This window comes from Salvelinus alpinus, chromosome 8 (assembly GCF_045679555.1).
Source record: "Salvelinus alpinus chromosome 8, SLU_Salpinus.1, whole genome shotgun sequence".
NCBI classification, from domain to species: Eukaryota; Metazoa; Chordata; class Actinopteri; order Salmoniformes; family Salmonidae; genus Salvelinus; species Salvelinus alpinus.
This window is the reverse complement of record NC_092093.1, coordinates 84,232,755-84,258,789: the sequence shown is the minus strand read 5'-3', so window position 1 is coordinate 84,258,789 and position 26,035 is coordinate 84,232,755. Positions and strand designations below refer to the sequence as shown.

Here is a 26,035-nt window from a genome sequence, read left to right as displayed (position 1 = left end):
TTGAATATGAAATATTTTATTACTAAAAGTTGTGTTACACTGAAGGTGCTCTTTTTACATCAGCTGAAACTCAATTATTTGCGGAAATCACTATTTTTTTTCTTTCGTGAAAAAACAAACGAATCAAACATGAAAATCTTTAAAATGAAGACGATGGTAAATGGAATATACTCTCACTGGCCAGGTTATTAGGTACACCACCCCATTCACAAAAATGGATCGCGCCTATAGACAGTGAGTCATGTGGCAGTGGCTTGATACAGTGCATTCGGAAAGTATTCAGACCCCTTCCCCTTTTCCACATTTTGTTACGTTACAGCCTTATTGTAAAACGGATTAAATAAAAAATGTTCCTCACACTATACCCCATAATGACAAAGCGAAAACAGGTTTTTTAGATTTTTTGCAATTGTATTAAAAATAAAAATACCTTATTTACATAAGTATTCAGACCCTTTGCTGTGAGACTTGAAATTGAGCTCAGGTGCATCCTGTTTCCATTGACTTTCCTTCAGATGTTTCTACAACTTAATTGCTGTAAATTAAATTGATTGAGGCACAGATCTGGGGAAAGGTACACAAATTTCTGCAGCATTGAAGGTCCCCAAGAACATAGAGGAACCACCAAGACTCTTCCTAGAGCTGGCCACTAGGCCAAACTGCGCAATCGGGGGAGAAGGGTTTTGGTCAGGTAGGTGACCAAACCCGATGGTCACTCTGACAGAGCTCCAGAATTCCTCTGTGGAGATGGGAGAACCTTCCAGAAGGACAACCATCTCTGCAGCACTCCACCAATCAGGTCTTTATGGTAGAGTGGCCAGACGGAAGCTACTCCTCAGTAACTCACATGACAGCCCGCTTGGAGTTTACCAAAAGGCACCTAAAGGACTCGCAGACCATGAGAAACAAGATTCTCTGGTCTGATGAAACCAAGATTGAACTCTTTGGCCTGAATGCCAAGCGTCATTTCTGGAGGAAACATGGCATCATCCCTATGGTGAAGCATGGTTGTTGCAGCATCATGCTGTGGGCATGTTTTTCAGCGGCAAGGACTGGGAGCCTAGTCAGAATCGAGGGAAAGATGAACGGAGCAAAGTACAGAGAGATCCTTGATGAAGTCCTGAGCGCTCTGGAGCAGGTTCTCAGACTGGGGCGAAGGTTCACCTTTCAACAGTACAACGACCCTAAGCACACAGCCAAGACAATGCAGGAATGGCTTCGGGACAAGTCTCTGAATGTCCTTGAGTGGCCCAGCCAGAGCCCAAACTTGAACCAGATCGAACATCTCGGGAGAGACCTGAAAATAGCTTTGCAGCGACGCAATCTGACAGCGCTTTAGAGGATCTGCAGAGAAGAATGGGAGAAACTCCCAAAATACAGGTGTGCCAAGCTTGTAGCGTCATAACCAAGAAGACTCGAGGCTGTAATCGCTGCCAAAGGTGCTTCAACAAAGTACCGAGTAAAGGGTCTGAATACTTATGCAAATGTGATCTTTTCTAAAAAACAATTTTTGCTTTGTCATTATGGGGTATTTTAGAATAAGGCTGTAACATAACAAAATGTGGAAAAGGTGAAGGGGTCTGAATACTTTCTGAAAGCACTGTACAGTCGTGGCCAAAGGGTTTGAGAATGACACAAATATACATTTTCAAAGTTTGCTACCTCAGTTTGTATGATGGCAATTTGCATATACTCCAGAATGTTATGAAGAGTGATCAGAAGAATTGCAATTAATTGCAAAGTCCCTCTTTGCCATGCAAATGAACTGAATCCCCCAAAAACATTTCCACTGCATTTCAGCCCTGCCACAAAAGGACCAGCTGACATCATGTCAGTGATTCTCTCGTTAACACAGGTGTGAGTGTTGACGAGGACAAGGCTGGAGATCACTCTGTCATGCTGATTGAGTTCGAATAACAAACTGGCAGCTTCAAAAGGAGGGTGGTGCTTGGAATCATTGTTCTTCCTCTGTCAATCATGGTTACCTGCAAGGAAACACGTGCCCTCATCATTGCTTTGCACAAAAAGGGCTTCACATGCAAGGATATTGCTGCCAGTAAGATTGCACCTAAATCAACCATTTATCGGATCATCAAGAACTTCAAGGAGAGCGGTTCAATTGTTGTGAAGAAGGCTTCAGGGCGCCCAAGAAAGTCCAGCAAGCGCCAGGACCGTCTCCTAAAGTTGATTCAGCTGTGGAATCGGGGCACCACCAGTACAGAGCTTGCTCAGGAATGGCAGCAGGCAGGTGTGACTGCATCTGCACGCACAGTGAGGCAAAGACTTTTGGAGGATGGCCTGGTGTCAAGAAGGGCAGCAAAGAAGCCACTTCTCTCCAGGAAAAACATCAGGGACAGACTGATATTCTGCAAAAGGTACAGGGATTGAACTGCTGAGGACTGGAGTAAAATCATTGTCTCTGATGAATCCCCTTTACAATTGTTTGGGGCATCCGGAAAAAAGCTTGTCTGGAGAAGACCAGGTGAGCGCTACCATCAGTCCTGTGTCATGCCAACAGTAAAGCATCCTGAGACCATTCACGTGTGGGTTTGCTTCTCAGCCAAGGGAGTGGGCTCACTCACAATTTTGCATAAGAACGCAGCCATGAATAAAGAATGGTACCAACACATCCTCTGAGAGCAACTTCTCCCAACCATCCAGGAACAGTTTGGTGACGAACAATGCCTTTTTCAGCATGATGGAGCACCTTGCCATGAGGCAAAAGTGATAACTAAGTGGCTCGGGGAACAAAACATTGATATTTTGGGTCCATGGCCAGAAAACTCTCCAGACCTTAATTCCATTGAGAACTTGTGGTCAATCCTCAAGAGGCGGGTGGACAAACAAAAACCCACAAATTCTGACAAATTTGAGCATTGATAATGCAAGAATGGGCTGCAATCAGTCAGGATGTGGCCCAGAAGTTAATTGACAGCATGCCAGGGCGAATTTGAGGTCTTGAAAAAGAAGGGTCAACCCTGCAAATATTGACTCTTTGCATCAACTTCATGTAATTGTCAATAAAAGCCTTTGACACTTATGAAATGCTTGTAATTATACTTCAGTATTCTATAGTAACATCTGACAAACTTTGTGGAAATTAATATTTGTGTCATTCTCAAAACTTTTGGCCACAACTGTATATAAAGCAGGCAGACAGGCATCCAGTTACTGTTCGGTTGAACGTTAGAATGTGCAAAAGGAGTGGCCTAAGCGACTTTGTATATGTGATATGATCGTCGGTGCCAGGAACGCCGGATTCAGTATCTCAGAAACAGCTGCCTCCTGGGCTTTTCACACACAAGTGTGTAGGGTGTCCCCGAGAATGGTGCGAAAACAGCTCATTGGTGAGGGGCCGAAGGAGAATGGCAATAATCGTGCAAGCCAACAGGCTGGCCACAAACAGACAAATAACGGCACAGTACAAGTGGTGTGCAGAAGGGCATCTCGGAACGCACAACTCGTCGATTCTTGTCACGGTTGGGCTATTGCGACAGACGAGCACACCGGGTTCCATCCACTCCTATCAGCTAAAAAGAAGAAGAGGCTCCAGTTGGCACACGATCACCAACACTGGACAATTGAAAAGTGGAAAAATAGGGCCTCCCGAGTGGCGCAGTGGTCTAAGGTACTGCATCGCAGTGCCACTAGAGATTATGGGTTCGAGTCCAGGTTCTGTCACAGCCGGCCGCAACCAGGAGACCAATGGGGCGGTGCACAATTGGCCCAGCGTTGTCCGGGTTAGCAATGAGACAAGACTGTAACTACCAATTGGATACCATGAAATTGGGGAGAAAAAGGGGTTAAAAAAATAAATAAAATGAGGTGGAGAAAAAATTGCCTGGTCTGTCGAATCCTGTTGCGTCATGCTGATGGCAGAGTCAGGATTTGGCATAAGCAGCAGGACCCATCCTGCCTGGTGTTAACGGTACAGGCTGGTGGCGGTGGTGTGATACTATTGCGTTAGCAAGGACCAACATTCCCTGTAGAACGTTTCAGACTTGTAGATTACACGCCCCGAATAATTCAGACTGTTCTGGAGGCAAAGGGGGATCCGACGCTGTACTACACGGGTGTACCTAATAAACTGTGTGTACACAACATAGGAGAACAATGAGGGAGAGTGGTGGCTTCCAGAACTTCCACCAGTTCTGTGTTTTACACACAAGGCTCATGCACGAGGCTGAGAGCCTATAGCCAGGACCGTGTCAGAGAGAGAGAGAAAGCGAGAAATAAAGAGAAGTTGTGAAATCATTGGAGTCAATCGAGGCTGTTCTGTAAAATAACACAATGGCCGTGCTTGAAATGGAACATTCCTATTGTTCTGAGGGGAGTACAGTACTACTGTTGAGTCCATTCCTTAAGCACAGGCCTGGGACCTGTGAAATGGGGCTTGTGCTGCCATAACATATGGGACATAAATGCTGCTACACACACAGAGCATTTACATTACACAGGCCTGCGCTACACACGTCTAGGGCACAACGAAAGAATGCACATTCAAAAGCATGCATCGTAGCAGAATGAGCAATGTTTGTAATCATAAAAAAGAAACTGCAGAAGATGTGCCATTATGTATCATCTTCTTGACCCAAATAGTACACGACCCAAATTTCTAGACTGACTGAACACTCTGATTCTTCCAACAACGCAATAGACATATTTACAGGAATGATATTCTTTCAATTTCTGTCATTTCATTGCCAGTTAAAACATTTTTTTGAATGTCAATTTTCAATGACCTATTTACAATAAAACTAGATACCAGGTTATAGTACCCATCATAATCAAAATAGGGGGGAGGGAAAAATATACATCCATAACATTCTTAATGGGGAGTCTGGTCTTGTCTTTTTGGCTGCCATACTGCAGTATTCGACCTGACATCGCTGCTCTGGGTGGTGGTGGTATAGTAGCCTGGTCCCAGATCTGTTTTGTGCTGTTTTGCCAACTGTTGTTGTTGTCATGCAATTGACATCAGAATGACCATAATTGGCGAGACAGCACAAATGGATCTGGAAACAGGCTAGTGGTATAGTGTGAGCTGGTCTGAGGTCAGATTTTCTCCTGGATGAAGGGGTGCTGCAGGGCCTGGTTGATACTGATGCGTTTGGCCGGGTCCAGCATCAGCGTGCTGTCGATCAGGTCTTTGAGGATCAGGACCTTCTTCCTCTGCTCCTCGGGCAGCCGCTGGCCCCCCACCATGTCACACAACAGGTCCTTGGTGGGGTTGATGGTGCTCATCACTGTCACCTTCTCCTGTGGACGGGACGGTGAGGTGTGGATGGAGGGAGGTGGAGGGGTGGATGGAGGGAGGTGGAGGGGTGGAATGGGGGGAGGTGGTGGAAGCAGAAGTGAGATTTTTTTTATAAGACAGTGGAACCATTCAAAAACCATTAACCATCTGAATGAGCCTTCATGATTAGCCCCGTCAAACCTAGCAAGTTATTTATGCTTGAACCACAGACTGAAGATCGATAGAATCAGGGAAACCGCTTTGCCCTCTTTCTTAGATTGTTTCCTGAAAAAGTAGTAGGTGAAAAGTAAAACATATACAAACCCTTTCAGTCACTTTGTCTACTTCAATGTAGAGGAAGTTGAGGTTCTGATCAAAGTGCTGGTCTTTGAACAGGCCTTTCCGGATCATCTGAGAAGAAAAGAAGACACATGACATCATCTGTACCTTACAGCACAGTGTACAATACCCCAGGTTATGACTTCCTCTCAAAATCTAACTTTGAGAAAAAGGTTGAGGCTAGGAAACCAGCCAGGTCCAGTAATGTGGACAGTTTACCTTGTTGGGCATCTTGCCCTTGAGGTCCATGGCAAGTTTGATCATGTGGTTGTTGGAGGAGCCGGGGAACAGGATCTTGCCTGTGTAGAGTTCGTATAGGGTGCAGCCCACCGACCACATGTCTATGCTGTAGTCGTACGGCTTCCCAATGACTGTGATAGAGAGAGACATAATGAATGTGATCCAAGTATGTGAGACCATCATTCAGGGATGCAAACTGGTGAAGGCCCAAAAAGGTGAGAGAAAAAATCTGCGTAAACTGCAATTTTCAGAGTGGGGTTATCACAATACCAACATTTCACTAACGATGTGATACCAGGACAAGTATCACGATACTAAGCGGAAGGGATGCACTATATATCGGTGAACATATCGGAATCGGACGATATTAGCTAAAAATGGCAACATCGGTATTGGCCCGATTAACGCCGATGTTAAAAACCGATGTCAAAGCTACCGTGCAAACCTATATAACGTAGGTACATGACGTAATAACGGCACGTAAAATGTTGCGCTTCACGTGCAACACAGCATTTCTAACCTAGCCCACAATGTCTGCTGTGTGGATCGAGCAGTCAACAAATCGAGCAGTCATTTGAAAGAGTAAGACATTTTCAGCGATACAACTCAAAGGTGAAATCCATTAAAGCCAAAATAATGGAATTCATTGCCCTTGACAATCAACCGTTCTCTGTCGTGGGTGATGTTGGCTTTCGCCGACTGGTCGAGTACCGGTACACACTACCAAGTGCGCTATTGTCAGATGTTGCCCTACCGGAGTTACACAGTAATAGCGTCACGACATACATACTATGGAATGCTGTTTGGGTCTTTGCATGTCAAAACATATTCAGTAGCACTGTCAAAGCTGTACAAAAAAGTCTGCAAACAAGCAAACACCGGCCACAAACGATGTGTTTACAATACCGTGTTGGTAATAAAGCATAATTTGTTCGACCGCAACTTCTGGGATAGCTAGCTTTAGCTTGGTACCTAGCTAGCACCAATACAACCAGCCTGAAAACAATGACCAGTAGAAACTGTAGTCATTTTCATTATTCTTAGCAATGATTTAGGAATCCTTGTGAGTAAGTATTAGCTGGGATGCCACTTGTTCCCTTTTGAAATTGAACTTCAGTTCATGAAAATAAATAGCTAGCCAGCTACTTAACCCCGTTTCCCAAAGCTAACTTTATAAGCAGCCAGCTAGCTTCACCTGGCTAGTGAGGCTTGACAGGACTATGTGTTGTGAAGCTAGCCACAATAAGAACTAAATTCAATAGTGGAATTTGCGGTTTGCCTTCAAAATAAAAGTATATAATTGACAGTGATGCAAATGAATACAAATATTTTGATGACTAACTGCAAAGTCCACCATTGTGGCTAGCTTCACATAGATTGGTCCGACCACCATTAATCAAATAAGAACTGTCTTTCAAAATTAGGGTTATTTTAGATGATGACACCTAGCTGTATAGTTAGGCAGCTAACTATAGCTACTGAAACAGATTATGTCGTGTTATTTGACGTGTCAAATAGTGTTATTAGACGTGTATCTTTTTTGACACGCAAAGACTCAAAAGACCTTTCATAGAAATCCTGGTTGAGAATGAAATTACAAAAAATGAACAACGAAACAGCACAGCAAGTGAATGAAAGAAATAGGTTTTGATTATTGTTTTACTGGTAATGGGGACATATGTAAATGCCAACAAAATAACTTTTTGGTAAGTGTGGTGTGTGTGTAACCATTATTTAACTAGGCAAGTCAGTTAAGAACAAATTCGTATTTACAATTATGGCCCGGACGACGCTGGGCCAATTGTGCGCCGCCATATGGGACTCCCAATCATGTCCGGATGTGATACAGCCTGGATTCGAACCAGGGACTGTAGTAATGCCTCTTGCACTGAGATGCAGTGCCTTAGACCGCTGCGTCCATGTGTGTGTGTTAACTATTGAACTGTACTAGAATGCTTAAAAGGCTGCTAAAATTTGAAATATCGGTTATCGGTAGCGTTTCTTTTGGCGAGGAAATTATCAGTGTCGGCCAAAAATGTCATATCGGTGCATCACTACTAACTAGTATTGTGATACCACAGGGTTTGCCCTGCCACCCTGTTCCCGTGTTCTATATGTTCTGCACACAAACCTGTCCCTGATTTTCACACCAAACACATTGAATTTAACGTCACACTTTTTAGTGTATAATAGAATTGGCTACTGCAGAAAATGGCTGATTTGCTCATATCCAAAGACCTACCTGTGATTGGGCAGGAGGAATGTAGAAAGGAGTATAAATGCATAATGATCTTAATTTTCATTGTGGCATTAAGGGAAAAACAGACTAGGCATATTTGAAACCATCTTTACGCTACTCTTCAGACAACTCTATACACACACACACACACACACACACACACACACGATTTTGGATGAAGCACTCATTCTGATAGGACATACTGTATATTATTTTTCGATTTGTAGTTGACGTTTAGGGATGCATTCTGTGCTCAGTAATGAATTTTGATATGAGAAACATACATTATTTACTGATCACACAGGGACAGGGCTGGCTATAGCAAGATTTGGTTGCCCCCCCATCATGTGTTGGGCTGGGGCACTAAGCAACCGCTTATGACTGGAACGGGCCCTGCACAGGGAGAAGAAGTCAAGAAGACCTGTTCATGCCTATTTTATAGCTCAATGGGTGATACAAACTTTTTGTCAGACAGATCTACACAATTCACGTGGATGATTTATCTCCATCTCTTCATTCAAAAACACAATCCATGGACACTTACTGACAGTATTTATGTATATATTCTTATTCCATTCCTTAGATTTGTGTGTATTAGGTAGTTGTTGTGGAATTGTTAGATTACATGTTAGATATTGCTGCACTGTCGGAACTAGAAGCATTTCGCTGCAATCGCAATAACATCTGCTAATCATGTGTAACCAATAAAATTTGATTTGACAGTTGTGGCTGCTTCGCGTGATATATTGTTGTCTCTACTCTTTTGTCCTTTGTGCTGTTGTCTCTGCCCAATAGTGTTTGTACTATGTTTTGTGCTACTACCATGCTGTGTTTTCATGTGTTGCTGCCATACTAAGTTGTTGTCTTAGGCCTCTCTTTATGTAGTGTTGTGGTGTCTCTCTTGCCGTGATGTGTGTTTTGTCGTATATATATATATATTTTTTTTTTATTACAACCCCCGTCCCAGAAGGCCTTTTGCCATCATTATAAATAAGAATTCGTTCTTAACTGACATGACTAGTTAAATAAAGGTTAAATAAAAATATATATATTTTGAGATCAAAGCAGGTTTAAAGTGACGAGTTTACAACCCTGATAATTTAAGAAAAATCTTTATAGTCAACAAACACAACTTACTGATTTCGGGAGCTCTGTAGAATCTGCTGACGAGGTACGGCGTGATGTCGTTGTCCGCCACGTGGGATGCCGAGCCAAAATCGCAGAGTTTCAGGATGGTCTTCGACTCATTCACCTTGTGGGGAGAGACAGAGAAACAGACACTATCAAACCAGGGTTTTATTCATTATGGCAGTGTAGCAAAACGCATTTTTTTTTTTAACTCTACAGAAATCGAAAAACCAAGTGGTTCTTATTGGACGAATCCAGGCAGTCCCTCCCTGTTTCAGTCCGCTTTCTTCCATTTGGTGCCTTATGAACACGAGCCAGCCTCAGTGCAGTGGTTAACAGTCATGTGATGATATATATAAATGTAGGGGTGTGAAAGTTTATAAACAAAATTGGGATCCGTAACTAAGAAAAATCTTTAACAGAATTTTTGTTTTTTTACCCCCCAGAAAATGTTAATCACAGTGCAGCTGGCTAGCCTGCTCTTTCTCTTCGCTAATGATGCGAGTCTGTTGTGTGTAGAATATCCTAGCCTATTCATTGATGATAGGCCCTGCTTTACCGAATTTGCGAGACATTGCATGCCAAGAAATTGCAAAAAACAGCATTCCATTGCGAGATACAGATTTTGATTGTCGATAGATAGGCCTAGTGCACGGTTCTGACTATGTCTGCCTGGTGGCCGACCTGCCTATACTGTGAAGCTCCCCTCTCTCTTCGTCCCTCGCTATGAAACATGCGATTGTTTGTGTTCTTGGAAGTACAGCCATTAATAAGGCTCCTCCGTTCCAAAATGACTGAATCTTAGGAGTCGGTTCCTTGCAGAAGATGCATTTTCTTTAGACTAAATGTCTTGTAAAGTCACGGTATTTAACAAACTTTGAAGTACATTTTTAAGAGAGAGTGGTCTGCGTCTCATTTACAACTGCGACCTGGCCAAGATAAAGCAAAGCAGTTCGACACATACAACAACACAGAGTTACACATGGAATAAACAAACATACAGTCAATAATACAGGAGAAAAAAGTATATATACAGTGTGTGCAAATGCGGTAGGATAAGGGAGGTAAATCAACAAATAGGCCATGGTGGTGAAGTAATTATAATATAGCAATTAAACACTGGAATGGTAGATGTGCAGAAGATGAATGTGCAAGTAGAGATACTGGGGTGCAAAGGAGCAAGATAAATAAATAAATACAGTATGGGGATGAGGTAGTTGGATGGGCTATGTACAGGTGCAGTGATCTGTGAGCTGGGTCTTGTAACTCCTGGTCGCCTATTGATGGACATTAGACCCGCTTCAGAAGCAGCATTCCTTTTTCAGATAACTAAAATGCCCGTTCAGTGGCGTTTCGAAACTATCTCCAGAGAAGGTTTCGTGTTGGCATTTAAAAAGCCGTAGTGTACCCTTACAGTCAAACAAACATACCAAGGAGCTTTCAAGGGTATATCTGACAGCGGAAGATATAACTTTATTGCCCGGTCCCTAGCGGTCATACATGCATAATAGGACCATTATTCTGCATTGTGAATTAATGTGGAATTTTATGATTATTATTAGATTTTTTTACTGAAAACTGTAAAAATAAAAATGCAGTTTAAAAGTTAAGCAAAATGTTCCATTTGTCACATCCCTAATATAATGATAGTATGGGCCTCATACCAAGATGTTGTCGGGCTTGATGTCAGCGTGGAGGATGTTGCACCGTTTGAGGAGCTTGAGGGCCAGGAAGAGCTGCTGGGTGTAGGAGCGGACAGCCTTGATGTGGAGGCCCACATCCTTACCATACTTCTTCAACACCTCGCGCAAGTTCATACTGGGAACAGAAATGACACAGAAAGACACGAGTTACAGCCAGTGAAGCCGTGTGCTAGATGACAAACACGCTGCAGCGTATAATGCCACTAAGGACATATGGTGTGTCTGAAATTGCACCCTATTCCCTTTAAATTGCATTAATCTTGACCAGAAGTGCCCTATAATAGATCACAATTTAATACATAGCCATAGTGTGGTGACAGTGCAGTAGTGGTAGTCTCCCAGCCAGTACCTGAGGGGCTCAAACACCAGACACAGGTGCTGCTTGTGGTAGAAGTGTCTGAAGAGGCGCAGGCAGTGGAACTTGTCGTCGGGGTCGGCGTCGTTGAGCCTCTTGAGGAACTCCAGCTCCTTCAGGCCAGTTTTCTGCCTGGAGACCCAAAACAAAATCAGCAAGGTAAGCATTGATTGTTTTTTATTTATTTGTATAAATAAATCAGATAAATTCCCCTTGTCCAAGGAAAACCCGGACACTTCACATAGATGGAATACGTATGAGAGTGCACATTCAAATGTATGGGTGGTAAAGGCAATATGCTCCCATAACAATAAGTGAAACAGACCAGACAAACCCAAATGGCACCTTATTGCCTATATAGTGCACTACTTTTGACTAGAGAGCTATGGGCCCTGGTCAAGAGTGCTGGTCAAAAGTAGTAGACTATATAGGGAATGGGTTGCCATTTGAGTCCTGAGGCTTGCCTGCCTGAGGACCTACATGAGCTCGTTGTTGCGGATGATCTTGACAGCCACATCCTGTCCGGCGCGGGCCGTGTCCCTGCCCCTGATCACATTGCTAAACATTCCCTGGCCTGTGTAGCCATACACGTCATAGCGCTTGTCCAGCGTCTCCCCGATGTTCACACCTAACATACAGGTGGCACACAGAGGGAAGAGATGAGGGGCATGTTTATAAAGTGTTGGACATTTCTCAATGCGATATCCAGTTTCCAGGCCTAAAACAACACTATATTGAATGATCATGAAATCAAAGGACCACACTGAATACTGTAAGACTACACGGACTGTTTCCAAACAGGGCTGATTTATAGAGAAAAAAAATGTATTTAATTGATGAATTAGTGAATGACAGTAACATTTGTACAGTGTACAGTCAAGGGCACTTACGGTAGTAACCCTCTGCGTCGGTCCAGTTGTCCCGGAGGTTGGGGTTCTCTTTGAAGTCCTTCCCCCCCACACCTGCTGCTCTCATCCTGGCACTCTGTACAGAGATATATACGACCAATGGTTCAACCACAACATAACCAAACATTCAACCACACTCACATAATGAACTACTGCAACAGACAGATCATTCGGGAAGATAAGGACGAGCTTGCGTGTCTAGTCCAGAGTTGCACTCTAAAGATCAGAGACACAAACATGGTTTGAAATCAGTGGAGGGGAATGAGGCTCCTGTAAGACTTACATCAATGGCTGCTTCAAACATGTCGTCCGATTCTGTAAACATATCCGGGGCCGAGGGCTTTTTGGGTCCTAACGGAAAGAGGGAGGGGGAAACATTTTTTTACATTTGTGAGTTATTAGTAGAAACATGCTCTGACTGGCACACGTTTTGGCCATAAAATATCACCTGAAGGAATGCAAATGAATGACCATAGGGGACCCAAAGACTTACTTACAGACCGAAGACTAATTTACCACCCCTGCATTGGTCAATGTAAGTCGTATGTGTTAAGTCACTACTGCATTGTCAGCTTTCTCCCAAGCAGACAGATTCAAATTCAGATCAACTTTATTATCACACTAGGGGGAAATTAATTTGGTCATGTGCTTAAAAAGACAGTACATGAAAACGGAAACTACACAATAGAATCATTACGGCACAGTCAGCAATTTTCATGCTGCGGGCGGGAGCGGGCAAATATTTTTGTTGTCCACCAGATTATTTGGAAACGGTCGTCTATCTGATTTGTATGCGTTATCCTACGGAATTGTATTAAAAGCACATATTTTTCCGCATTATTCAACTTCAGTAGCCTACCTCCCTAGTAGCGCGCCTAGTATGTGTGGTCTCATGGAAATAGAGTAGGCTGTCTATACGAGCGGAGAATCACGTGGCAGTTAACTTAAATATGATTAGACTGTAGTTTACTACAGTGTCCGCAAATAAATACTGATCATGGAAAGAAGTGGAGGGTGCTCAACCAACGTGAGTCGAAGTGCAATCAAAAAATGGAATCATCATTTAGTAGTCAATAAGTATTGACTACCCATTTATTTGTCTCTGCCTGCAAATCATCCTCCTAAAACGTAGGCTATATCCTATATGCAAAACGTAGCAAGTGTGGCTGTCATGATTCTCGCTGCTTCCAGTTCAGTAGCCATACCTGCGAGATCAGGTGCGCGTGTGGTCTGAATTAAGTATAGTAGGCTATAGGCTATGCATGGTCATAGAAACACGGGTCAGTTATCTTTCCAATGAAATATACTTCCTAAATATGATTAGGCTATAGTTCACTACATTGCCTGGGAATAAATATTGATCATCATATTTCTCAGTCTGAAAACGTCCCAGTCCTAAAGGTTTGGCTATAAAAATAGCTTGAAAGAAAGTCTGCTCTCTTCAAACTACATCTATCATATGACTGTTATACCCCAGTAATGCAGAAAGCCTAATATAATGGGCCACGTGAGAATCTCAACGTATTTCTTAAGGTATTTTTGCACATTTGATATTGCCCATTGGGCAGAAAATTGCTGGGACCATGGCTGGCAAGTGAGCTGTGTCACATACTCCCTAAAAAAACATTGCACGACAGCGGTTGGTAACAGTTCTTTTTCATTTGTTGTAATTTTCTTATACTTTCCTTTATCTTCCACTAACTCTATAATCCCTCCCCTAATTGGACTAAACTAATGTACAACACTTAGGCTTCTACTTCCAGCTCATACATACTATATACATTTTACAGACACAATCTATTTTACAATAGCTATATGTTGTTTGTTTTTACACCTATCCTTCCGCTACCCTCAACCCCTCCCTTCTATCTCTGAAGACCATCCAGTTTGATTTCTATTTGCAAAATATTATATACATATAAAAAATATATAAAATACAGTTGAAGTCGGAAGTTTACATACACTTAGGTTGGAGTCATTAAAAATCGTTTTTCAACCACTCCACAAATTTCTTGTTTACAAACTATAGTTTTGGCAAGTCGGTTAGGACATCTACTTTGTGCATCTACTACTTTGACACAAGGAATTTTTCCAACAATTGTTTACAGATAGATTATTTCACTTATAATTCACTGTATCACAGAAAATAATGTCATGGCTTTAGAAGCTTCTGATAGGCTAATTGACATCATTTGAGTCAATTGGAGGTGTACCTGTGGATGTATTTCAAGGCCTACCTTCAAACTCAGTGCCTCTTTGCATGACATCATGGGGAAATCAAAAGAAATCAGCCAAGATCTCAGAAAAACAATTGTAGACCTCCACAAGTCTGGTTCATCCTTGGGAGCAATTTCCAAATGCCTGAAGGTACGATGTTCATCTGTACAAACAATAGTATGCAAGTATAAACACACTGGGACCACGCAGCCGTCATACCGCTCAGGAAGGAGATGCATTCTGTCTCCTAGAGATGAACGTACTTTGGTGTGAAAAGTACAAATCAATCCCAGAACAACAGCAAAGATGCTGGAGGAAACAGGTCTAGGACCTTGTGAAGATGCTGGAGGAAACAGGTACTAAAGTATCTATATCCACAGTAAAACGAGTCCTATATCGACATAACCTGAAAGGCCGCTCAGCAAGGAAGAAGCCACTGCTCCAAAACTGCCATAAAAAAGTCAGACTACGGTTTGCAACTGCACATGGGGACAAAGATCATACTTTTTGGAGAAATGTCCTCTGGTCTGATGAAACAAAAATAGAACTGCTTGGCCATAATGACCATTGTTATCTTTGGAGGAAAAAGGGTTGAGGCTTGCAAGCTGAAGAACACATTTACATTTACATTTAAGTCATTTAGCAGACGCTCTTATCCAGAGCGACTTACAAATTGGTGCATTCACCTTATGATATCCAGTGGAACAACCACTTTACAATAGTGCATCTAACTCTTTTAAGGGGGGGGGGGGTTAGAAGGATTACTTTATCCTATCCTAGGTATTCCTTAAAGAGGTGGGGTTTCAGGTGTCTCCGGAAGGTGGTGATTGACTCCGCTGACCTGGCGTCGTGAGGGAGTTTGTTCCACCATTGGGGTGCCAGAGCAGCGAACAGTTTTGACTGGGCTCAGCGGGAACTGTACTTCCTCAGAGGTAGGGAGGCGAGCAGGCCAGAGGTGGATGAACGCAGTGCCCTTGTTTGGGTGTAGGGCCTGATCAGAGCCTGAAGGTACGGAGGTGCCGTTCCCCTCACAGCTCCGTAGGCAAGCACCATGGTCTTGTAGCGGATGCGAGCTTCAACTGGAAGCCAGTGGAGAGAGCGGAGGAGCGGGGTGACGTGAGAGAACTTGGGAAAGTTCACCAGACGGGCTGCGGCGTTCTATATAACACCATCCCAACCATGAAGCACAGGGGTGGCAGCATCATGTTGTGGGGGTGCTTTGCTGCAGGAGGGACTGGTGCACTCCACAAAATAGATTGCATCATAAGGCAGGAAAATTATGTGGATATATTGAAGCAACATCTCAAGACATCAGTCAGGAAGTTAAAGCTTGGTCGCAAATGGGGCTTCCAAATGGACAATGACCCCAAGCATACTTCCAAAGTTGTGGCAAAATGGCTTAAAGACAACAAAGTCAAGGTATTGGAGTGGCCATCACAAAGCCCTGACCTTAATCCTATAGAGAATTTGTAGGCAGAACTGGAAAAGCGTGTGCGAGCAAGGAGGCCTACAAACCTGACTCAGTTACACCAGCTCTGTCATGAGGAATGGGCCAAAATTCACCCAACTTATTGTGGGAAGCTTGTGGAAGGCTACCCGAAAACATTTGACCCAAGTTAAACAATTTAAAGGCAATGCTACCAAATACTAAATACTAAAGTTCTGACCCACTGGGAATGTGAGGAAAGAAATAAAAGCTGAAATAAATCATTCTCTCAACTATTATTCTGACATTTCACATTCTAAAAATAAAGTGGTGATCCTAACTGTTCTAAAACAGGGAATTTTTACTAGGATTAAATGTAAGGAATTGTGAAAACTGAGTTTAAATGTAGTTGGCTCAGGTGTATGTAAACTTCCGACTTCAACTGTATATGCATTTTACGGACACAGTATATTTTACATTAGTTATCTTGTTATTAGTCCCACCCTTCAGCTCCAGTCAACCCCTCCCATCTGTCTCTTAACACCATCCATTTTGGATTTCTATTTGCCATATATTTTTCAACTGTGCTGTGATGTTTCACAAAAGTTCTGAACCTTTCTATTCTCATAGTTTCTACAGATTGTAAATTAAAGATAAAAATGTTTGCTAAAAGTATTATTATATTATTGATTGATTGACTATGACTTTTCAGATCACCCAGTAGCGCTATCTGCAGAGTTAGCTCAAAGTAAATGTTGCAATTGTACAGCCATCCCTGGACATGCGACCAAAAACAAGCAACATATGGACAGTATCAAAACAAATAATCTAATGATTCTGTCTCTTCACAGCAAAATCTGCAGAGCTGGGATGGTTGTATCAACCATATACTGTAGGAAATAGGGCGCATATATCTTCACCTTGCCTGACCCTTTACTCACCGTCCTTCTCGTGTGTGATGAGGCCTTGCTTGGCCTTGATGTTCTCCTCAAACGTGTCCAGGTTCTCCAGCTCGTACTCCTTCACGTCGGCCGCCACGCGCTCCAGGATGTCGTCTGGTGAGGGCGAGCGGCTCCGCGTGCTGCTCTGGGGGCTACTGGGATCCGACGCCATAGACGTCATGCTGTCCTCGTTGCCGCCACGGTATTTCTGCGCAGGGAGAAAAGTGTCAGGCATAGAGAGGTCACAACAATGGAAATCCGGAAAAATAAGATATTGGTTTGGATGTGGGACAATTTCAGCGGTGTATCATGAAAAATCAAATCATGAAAATGTCCCATATCTGAGTAGAAAAAAATAGAGGATGTGTCTGTAAACAAACGAAACACTGGACTTGGGGATCCCTGAAACAGCTATGGACAGTCCAACAGCAGAGTGAGAGAGGAACTGACCTGGACGATAGCTAGGCGCTGCTGGCGGCGCTGCTCTATGAGGGCCTCTTCATCCACCTCCTCACCGTCAAAGTCCTCGAACCTGAGCACAAAATAAACCCACTTACAAGAACACACAATCACCCAGAGAATTACCATATTGCCGAGTATAGCATTTGTGTGTGTGTGTTGTCCCTCTACTCACACTTCCTCTTCGGAGGACTCCTTGTCGGCCTTCATGCCCTCAGAGAGGCTGCCCTTGAATTTGTCCTCGTCCCGGCCATGTCTCCTCCTCCTGTCCCGGTCCCGGGAATTGGAGCGCCTGCCGTACTGTCTGAGACGGCCGTACCTGTCCCTCTCTGGTGACCTGCAGCGCACAGCAAAGGAAACACTTTGTGTTGTTCTGAATGGTTTGTTAAACACTTAACAAACCCTTAGACAACCTTGTCTTATGAGCCTCCTACTCTGACATCACTAAAGCTTCATCAATAGAGCCAGACAGAATTTGAAAGGGAATCAGTCGGAAAGGAACTAGCTATACGAGTCCAGTATCTAATAATAATACAGTATTACTACCATTATTTACATTATTCTCAATACATTTCTGAAGGCTTGAGGAAGAACTCTTGCAGATTCCATTTTGCCCAGCTCATCCACACACACAAAGTTTCAGCTTGTCTCGTCTAACCTGCGTCTCAGTGGAGATCTACTCCGTCTCCGGAAGGGCGAGGGAGACCTTCTTCTGAAGGGAGAGCGGCTCATCCTGCGACCTTGTGGAGCACCTCTGGGGCTGGTCTCCCGTGACCTCGCTCTACCCCCTGGTCCTGCTTCTGGCCGTATTCGCTTCCTGTAGGAGAGAGAAAGCTTAGAAGATCAGTGGTGGTAGCACAGTAGCACATTCTTAATGCCCAATCCTAAAACACAAAAGTAATAGTTGCCCTTGCCATGTACAGACCTCTACTGCTGTACAGTACGGGACAAGAAACAGGCACTGCATAAACATTTCGTAATAATATAGGCTTAAATAAATGATGGTTCATTTAAAAAAATAAAAACATTGGGACTCAAAGTTGGAGAAATAGGGAGTGGACTGCAGGTTATTCCATAGTAACGGACCTTAGTGGTGAGGAGCCCTGTCTGTCAGCATCCCTCCTCCTGGCGTCTATGGAGCGACTGCTGCCTCTCCTGGCTGGGGACCTGGCTGCTCTGGAAGGAGAGCCCTGTTTGGAGGTGGAGGCTGAAGCTGATGCCCGTTGGGAGTCTCTGGTGGAGCGTGGGGAGGTGCTGCGTCTCCTCTGGGGGCTGCTGAGCTCCCTTCCTCCTCGCCTTTGGGGAGAGCGATTCTCTTTCCCTGACGAGGTGTCCTTAAACGGGGACTTGGTCGGCCTCTTGTCTGGCTCTTTCTCTGCCTCCGATCGTCCTGGGCGCTCCCGTGATCTGGACCTCCGGCTGCTGTGCACCGCGTTTGGTCTGTCATCGTTCTGGGGCGAGGAGCGTTTGTCCAAGCGGCCGCCTCTCTGCTCTGATCTCCTGCTGGAGGGGGAAGGAGACGTCTTGCTTCTCTCTTTGGACCTGCTCTGGGAGCGTTTCCTCTCTTTTGATTTGCTGCGGCCACGTTCTTTGGCGGTGGTGTTTTTGGTGCCTTTGGTCGTTTTGTCTGACTTGGACTCCTTGCCGGTCCTCTCCCTGGACTTGCTCCGACTGTGGCGCTTGGAGCTGGACTTGCCTGCTTCTGTGGTGTCCCGTCTGGATTTACCACTTCTACCCCTCGGGGAGGGGGGCTTTGCCATGCTGTCCCTCTGGTGCTGCTCCCCATTCCGGACCCCCCCATCTCCATCTCCCTCCTCAGAGCCAGAGTTATAACCCTGTAGGATGAGGCCCATGCCTGACTGCACCTTGCCCCCCTCCATCATCTGGCTGTCTAGCTCTGCTTTGATCATGGCCCTCTGTTTCTCCAACTCCTCCAATAAAGCCTTGTCGTCAGATACAGGGGATATGTCCGTTTTTCTGTGGCTAGAGGAGCTGTTGATGCCAGGGGCGGATGGAGAGGAGCCATCTTTACGTTTGTGTTTCTTGTGTTTGTGTCTATGTTTGCGCTTGCGGTCCTTGTCCTCTTCAGAGGCGTGTCTGTGTTTTTTGTGCTTGCTGCGGTGTTTGTGTTTCTTTTTCTTGTGTTTGCTGCCACTGCTGTAATGTTTGGACCCCTCTGCTGTCTTTTCTCCATTTATTTCAGCTTCCCCCTCTCTGACCTCTTTATCGTCCTCTTCTTCTTCAGAATTTTCAACACTCTCCTCCTCACTCCCACTCTTCTCATTGCTCTCCAAATCTTCTTTCCTGTGGAGATAAAAAGAGATTGGTCAAATATATAATTTAAACCAATAACTTTTTTGTAACTTGGTTAGCTACAACATTCATCGACCAAAACATTACTATCCTTGCTTCCTGACTTTACCGCCATAGCTGACGCATACTGCTAGCTGGGTGATTCTCATGAAACCAGTTTTAAACATATCTGTAGAAAATTTAGTTACAAAACTATGATGCATATGCAAAAATCCACTATCATTCTGAAGACTAAGATGTCAACTTTTTTGCCAAAGTGTCTTATTTTAAATAAATTAATATGCACATTTTTCACCCAAAACTCTCATTACTGAAATGCTTTCTGATTAAATTCACAGAAATGTTTTATAAAATGTTACTTTCAAAAAACCTAACTCACTTGAATAAAACACTAAATATGTTGCCGAATTTTGTCCATAAATCCTAAAAATGGAATACTTGTTGAAGTTTACATTAAACTATAATATTTATTACGTAAAAACACTGACTGTGGACATGTCTCATTACCGCACCCCTCTTGTTGGTGGATAATTTTTGTTGCTGTTTTAAAGCCAATTTCCTACAATTCTACACATGTCTTGTGTGTGTGTTCATGTGATATTTGAGGAACTCAATTACAATGAAATGGGCTAGTTGATCTGTACATTTATGAAATGTTATAAATAGGTCTGTAATGACTGACATGAGGAAGAGGAAAACTGATGATGCACTACCAAATTTAAAACTTGCACCTTGTGCATTCTATTATTACAACTTTCAGGAGTAAGTTGAAATTTTGTTAAAGGTCATGAACAGTAAAAATCACGTTTTTCATGAAATTTGATATTTGGATGAAACCAGAATAAAGTCCCATAGGGCGGCACACAATTGGTCCAGTGTCGTCCGGGATAGGGGAGGGTTTGGCCGGGGTAGGCCGTCATTGTCAATAAGAATTTGTTCTTAACTGACTTGCCTAGTTAAATAAAGGATAAAAATATATATATATATATAATTACCAAAGTATGAAAAATGACTGTTGCTTCTACATTGATGAAGTTTGATCATAAAGACACTGGTCCTCTCCCCCATGTCAAACACTTGGATTCAGGAGCCAGGATTATTAAGGGGATAGGGTGACATCATCCCAACTCTCATTTTAATACATCAATGGTAACATGATATTCTCTTACCGAATTTAAATAACTACAGCCTTGTAACCAACATCGGAGAAGGAGTGTTTGCGGAGGGGCGTGGCTTATATAGCTAGATACTGTAGCTACTCTACTGGTGCCAACATTTGACTGTAGGGTGTCAGCAAATATAATGAATCGTAAATGAATAATGAATATGACAAATCTAAGGTGCCACCAACCTCCTGTGTTATATGTCTCCCCTTTCATCTGTGTCTGGTGTTAGACAGTTACTGGCTAGCTAGGTCTTCAGCCAGCAAGGAATAAAAAGGGGGGGGGCGGCTAGTTCAAAACTCTGACGCAGTTGTCATGTGCTGCTGTGAACCGCATCACAAGAGACAGGAAATGTAAAAAAAATTGGGACGTAATTGATGCAATTGTTTGAGTTGCTTTGTGTATCACCAAATTAGCTTAAGATGATTTTACTGCAAACTGCTCACTAGATCCTTGTTTCTTGACATAGGCATTTCAAAGAGCTGTCAGTCAAGGCAACCTCATTAATATAAGCTCCCCGCCCACTCAGTCTTTTCAAACTTCCTGGTAGTTAGCCATGAGGAAACAGTACTTTCCCCCATCTTTTGGGGCATTTCTATCCCCCCAAAATATTATCCCCACAGGTGCACCCCACAGTTTCTGAACCACTAATCTAGAAGGGTAGTCCTTAGATGAGCACAGGTTGTTAATTTATTCGCTTATATGCCTTCAAAATGAGATTCTTCTTCTCAAACACCCCCTTTAACCCACTTGGACTTCTCATTACCAGCACGGCTAAAAAGCTCAAATTGTGAAAAAATCGGAACCATTACCTTACCAACACGGAGGCGTGAATGGGCTTTAGTGATGTGGTCAATTGTTTTCTGACGCATAATGGCTGTCTCCTATTTTTTGCATATTGAGTTAAGGTACTCATTACCGAAACACACATTTCTCATTACAACATAATTTTTAGGTCAGTTTAGGTAATAAGAACCTTAATTTCAGTAATGATAATAAGTTAAGTCTCATTTATAGTCAATGGGTGAGCTGTACTGGAAACTTAATCTATTTACTAGGTCCATTCCTTAAAACCTTGATTTTTTGTAAAAACAACATTTATTTGATTACGTACAAGAAATATGGGGTCTATAAACCCCATTTAACTTACTTTAAGCCACAATCGGCAGTTCGTGTTTCTGCAAAGAGCAACCCAAACACCACTTAAAGTAGGATATTCACCATTTTTACATCTGTACTTGTTTTCACACTTACCAACAGTGGCAAGAAAAAGTATGTGAACCCTTTGGAATTATCTGGATTTCTGCATAAATTGGTCATAAAGTTTGATCTGATCTTCATCTAAGTCACAACAGCAGACAAACACAGTCTGCTTAAACTAATAACACACAAATTATTGTACTTTTCTTGTCTATATTGAATACATAATTTAAACATTCACAGTGTAGGTTGGAAAAAGTATGTGAACCCCTAGGCTAATGACTTCTCCAAAAGCAAATTGGAGTCAGGAGTCAGCTAACCTGGAGTACAATCATTGAGACGAGATTGGAGATGTTGGTTAGAACTGCCCTGCCCTATAAAGAAACTCACAAAATGTGAGTTTACTATTCACAAGAAGCATTGCCTGATGTGAACCATACCTCGAACAAAAGAGATCTCAGAAGACCCAAGATTAAGAATTGTTGACTTGCATAACGCTGGAAAGGGTTACAAAAGTATCTCTAAAAGCCTTGATGTTTATCAGTCCATGGTAGGACAAATTGTCTATAAATGGAGAAAGTTCAGCACTGCTGCTACTCTCTCTAGGATTGGCCGTCCGGCAAAGATGACTGCAAGAGCACAGTGCAGAATGCTTAATGGGGTTAAACTACAGTTGAGTTGTTTGGAAGGGACACACAACACTATGGGTGGAGAAAAAAACACACAGCACACCAACATCAAAACCTCATCCCAACTGTAAAGTATGGTGAAGGAAGCATCATGGTTTGGAGCTGCTTTGCTGCCTCAGGGCCTGAACAGCATGCTATCATCAACAAAAAAATGAATTCCCAAGTTTATCAAGACAATTTGCAGGAGAAAGTAACTGTAACCGCCAACTGAAGCTCAAAAGAAGTTGGGTGATGCAACAGGACAATGACCCAAAACACAGAAGTAAATCAACAACAAAATGGCTTCAACAGAAGAAAATACACCTTCTGGAGTGGCCCAGTCAAAGTCCTGACAGAGATGCTGTGGCATGACCTCAAGAGAGCGGTTCACACCAGACATCCCAAGAACATTACTGAACTGAAACAGTTTTTTAAAGAGGAATGGTCCAAAATTCCTCCTGACCATTGTGCAGGTCTGATCCGCAACTACAGAAAATGTTTGCTTGAAGTTATTGCTGCCAAAGTAGGGTCAACCAGTTATTAAAACCAAGGGTTCGCATACTTTTCCCACCCTGCACTGTGAATGTTAACACGGTGTGTTCAATAAAGACATGACAACGTATAATTGTTGGTGTGTTATTAGTTTAAGCAGACTGTGTTTGTCTATTGTCGTGACTTAGATGAAGACCAGATCAAGTTTTATGACCAATTTATGCAGAAGTCCAGGTAATTCTAAAGGGTTCACATACTTTTTCTTGCCACTGTATACTGTTGTTTAAAGGTAGACTCAGCAAAATTACATTGCCACGAGCCGCACCGCAGATATTGAGATGAGCGAGACGCAAGACTTAGCTCTAAAACAGTCACACACGGTATCTGTGCATGGGTTCACTTCACGCTATTCACAGCATGGTAATCAGGGCACCAAAACAGAGGGGTTTGCGCATCAACGTTCTTAGTTGTGGCGGAAAATGACCCCCTATGCAGCTACGTCATATCGCTGAGTCTACCTTTAATATCCCAAGACAGTTTTTGGTCCATATCTCATGGATTTAGATACTTTATAGGCATATATGCCGTTATGCCGTTTGCCCCTAACATCCCATTCAATCCAGAAATACATCTAAAATGCCTTACAACTACAAATGTCCAAATACAGCAATACTACCTGTAAAGACCTTAGATTTTTTTTTGCTTTTGAAAATACATGCATGTAATTACAGTACTTATACTGTAATTAAGGGGTATTTTAGTAAATTGCATTAATAGTGATTTTAGTATGCAAATCATTTGGGATTAACAAATTACTGAATCTCAGAGGGATCAGTAGTTTTTCAATGGCAAACTATGCAACACTCATTACCGAAACTTGCAGTCTCCGAAACCTGCTCATCATTACCATAATGCACATATATTTTTTGAAATATTAGGAAAAATAAAACTTTGGCTTAATCTAGTTGTACTTTTGTTCTTTATCCAAATATGTGTACATAAAAATAAACCTGTATACACAAGTGATGACAAAATGTTAAAACCGCTATGTTATGGTAATGAGATATTACAAAATACATAAAAATAATTGTATTTTCAGTGCTATGTTTAACTCGGGCATTTTCATTGCGGGATCTATGTAAAAAAAAATATTAGAAATGGATTTGTTTTACTTTTTTGGACTGAAAACTGTTAGTGTAACGTTACAGTAATGAGCATTTTTGCATTGGTAACGTTAGTTGTGGAAATTGAGGTAAAATGCATAACTGTAAAAAAAAAAAACTTAAATCATAAGAATAATTATGAAATAGATAAGTACAGATCCCAATCTCAGTGATCCAATATAACATTTCGTGAATTTTTTTAATTGTTTGGTCAAATGTCAAGTTTTGTGAGAATTACCCAGCTAACGTGTTAGCTTGCTCGCAAACACTGGCTAGCTTGCTACGTTAACTTCTTACTGATGCAATAGGTATTGTTAGCTAGATAGCTAGCGAGCAAAATAGCTAGCATATAAAGTCACATGTTATGGCACTAGGGTTTGAATGGTTTATGGTATAGTTTATCTGTGGTTTATCTATAGAAAACATGTAAACATGTCAGCAAACACGTTCGACCACTCGGTGCTAGCTAAGTCGAGATTGCAGGCTAGCTCTATATAGTTAGCCAGCTAGCTAGCCTAGTAGTTTTAATGCTTAAGGAAACAGATACAACGACCACAACGTCGACTTGCCAAAATCACTGAGCCGGATAAACGTACTACAAATAAATTGCATGACTGTGTAATCTTCTAAAATGTCTTACACGTGTTCGTTTCCATTATTATTCATTCTTGTAGACTCGATTTCCATCTCTACGTCGGCCATTTTCCTCAGCCGGGGAAGGCGGGGGTCCTTCCTTTAAAGTATTGTACACTGTACACACAACTGCAATAAAATGTACATCTGCCCTCTACAGCACCGGCGACGTACTGTGTTGACTGAAAATGCGAACGTTCTACTTTTGTTCACCAGGGGACAGTGATGTATCATAGTATGCTGACAGTGACAAGGAGAAGGAGGTACATTCTCTACTAGTCTTAGCCTTTGATTTTACCCAAGTGTTGGTCTATTCCCAGCTATAGTTTTTCATAGTTTAAAAGCAGAAACCTAAGACCAGGGTATTCTCTCAGGTGTTCCCACCACTGGGATTTGTCACTCACAATCCATCTCTGATCTAATAATATCAGCCCAACACAATTGACACAATGTTATTACATCCAACTGCTACCATCTGAGAGGTCAAAGAGCAGAGCAAGGTGATCATAATCAAGCATTTATGTACCACTTCACAGTTAGTGCTTGACTTGGACTAAAATAAGTGGCGGTACTCAGAGTTATAACCCTGTAGGATGTTATTTTTAGCTAATAGTTTTATATTTAGCTAATCGGTTTATATTTAGTTCATAGTATGTAAGAGGTACAGGAACTAAAGTAGTAAGGTGTCCGTACTCAGTTCCGGTGAGCTCCTGCCCAAGTTAAGCGCCGTTCACAGGACAGTTACAGTCTAAGTTTGAGGTTACATATATATGATCTTAATTTGAGCCAGTTTGTTACAACAGGTAAATAATCCTGCAGCAACAGTAAATGTGAATTATTATGTGGATTATAGTTAATGGCCCGTTTTGTAGGGGTAGATACATTTTTCATAAGGAAAAATCAAGTCTCAAATAAAGTGGAAATTACAAATGTCAGAAGCCTTTAACCTCAAATACACTACCAGGTTTAAAGAAGTCCTCCAGCTATTTTTGAACTTTTACTGTTGAAAAGCAATATCCCAAGTATAAATACTGTAAAGTACACACACTAAAGGGTAGAAAATGTATATGTTTTGAGCAAAATATCGTTTTTTAGACAACTGCAAACTTCAAGGAGTACGGCATTCAACGAGTTGGTCTGATAGGAAAGTGTAAATGTTTTTTTTTTTAAAGGTGATGTCATCAGCCTCCCCTTTGCTTGAGGAACAATAGA

General features: G+C 42.4%; 1 protein-coding gene across 1 annotated transcript; it reads right to left on the bottom strand.

Annotated features, from left to right (window-relative positions):
• LOC139583785 (serine/threonine-protein kinase PRP4 homolog) lies at positions 1 to 24,986 on the bottom strand. Its single transcript, XM_071415238.1, has 15 exons — positions 24,831 to 24,986; positions 18,278 to 19,495; positions 17,850 to 18,008; positions 17,367 to 17,528; positions 17,183 to 17,264; positions 16,733 to 16,940; positions 12,432 to 12,499; positions 12,131 to 12,224; positions 11,721 to 11,868; positions 11,235 to 11,372; positions 10,847 to 11,000; positions 9,192 to 9,306; positions 5,795 to 5,946; positions 5,561 to 5,647; positions 1 to 5,259 (listed from the first exon to the last, which is right to left on the bottom strand). Exons 1-15 carry the CDS (start codon positions 24,890 to 24,892, stop codon positions 5,056 to 5,058), a joined length of 3,051 nt encoding a protein of 1,016 aa, XP_071271339.1. The 5' UTR covers positions 24,893 to 24,986; the 3' UTR covers positions 1 to 5,055.
• Positions 24,987 to 26,035: the final 1,049 nt, after the last annotated feature.

Bases quoted from the DNA above. Each gene is read 5' to 3' on its own strand.
- LOC139583785 (XM_071415238.1), bottom strand. From the start codon at position 24,892: ATGGCCGACGTAGAGATGGAAATCGAGTCTACAAGAATGAATAATAAT. The intron at 19,496-24,830 runs GTAAGACATTTT...TTATCTCCACAG, and splicing joins AATAATGGAAACGAACACGT to GAAAGAAGATTTGGAGAGCA. The intron at 12,500-16,732 runs GTGAGTAAAGGG...TCTTTCCGTTAG, and splicing joins CATCACACACGAGAAGGACG to GACCCAAAAAGCCCTCGGCC.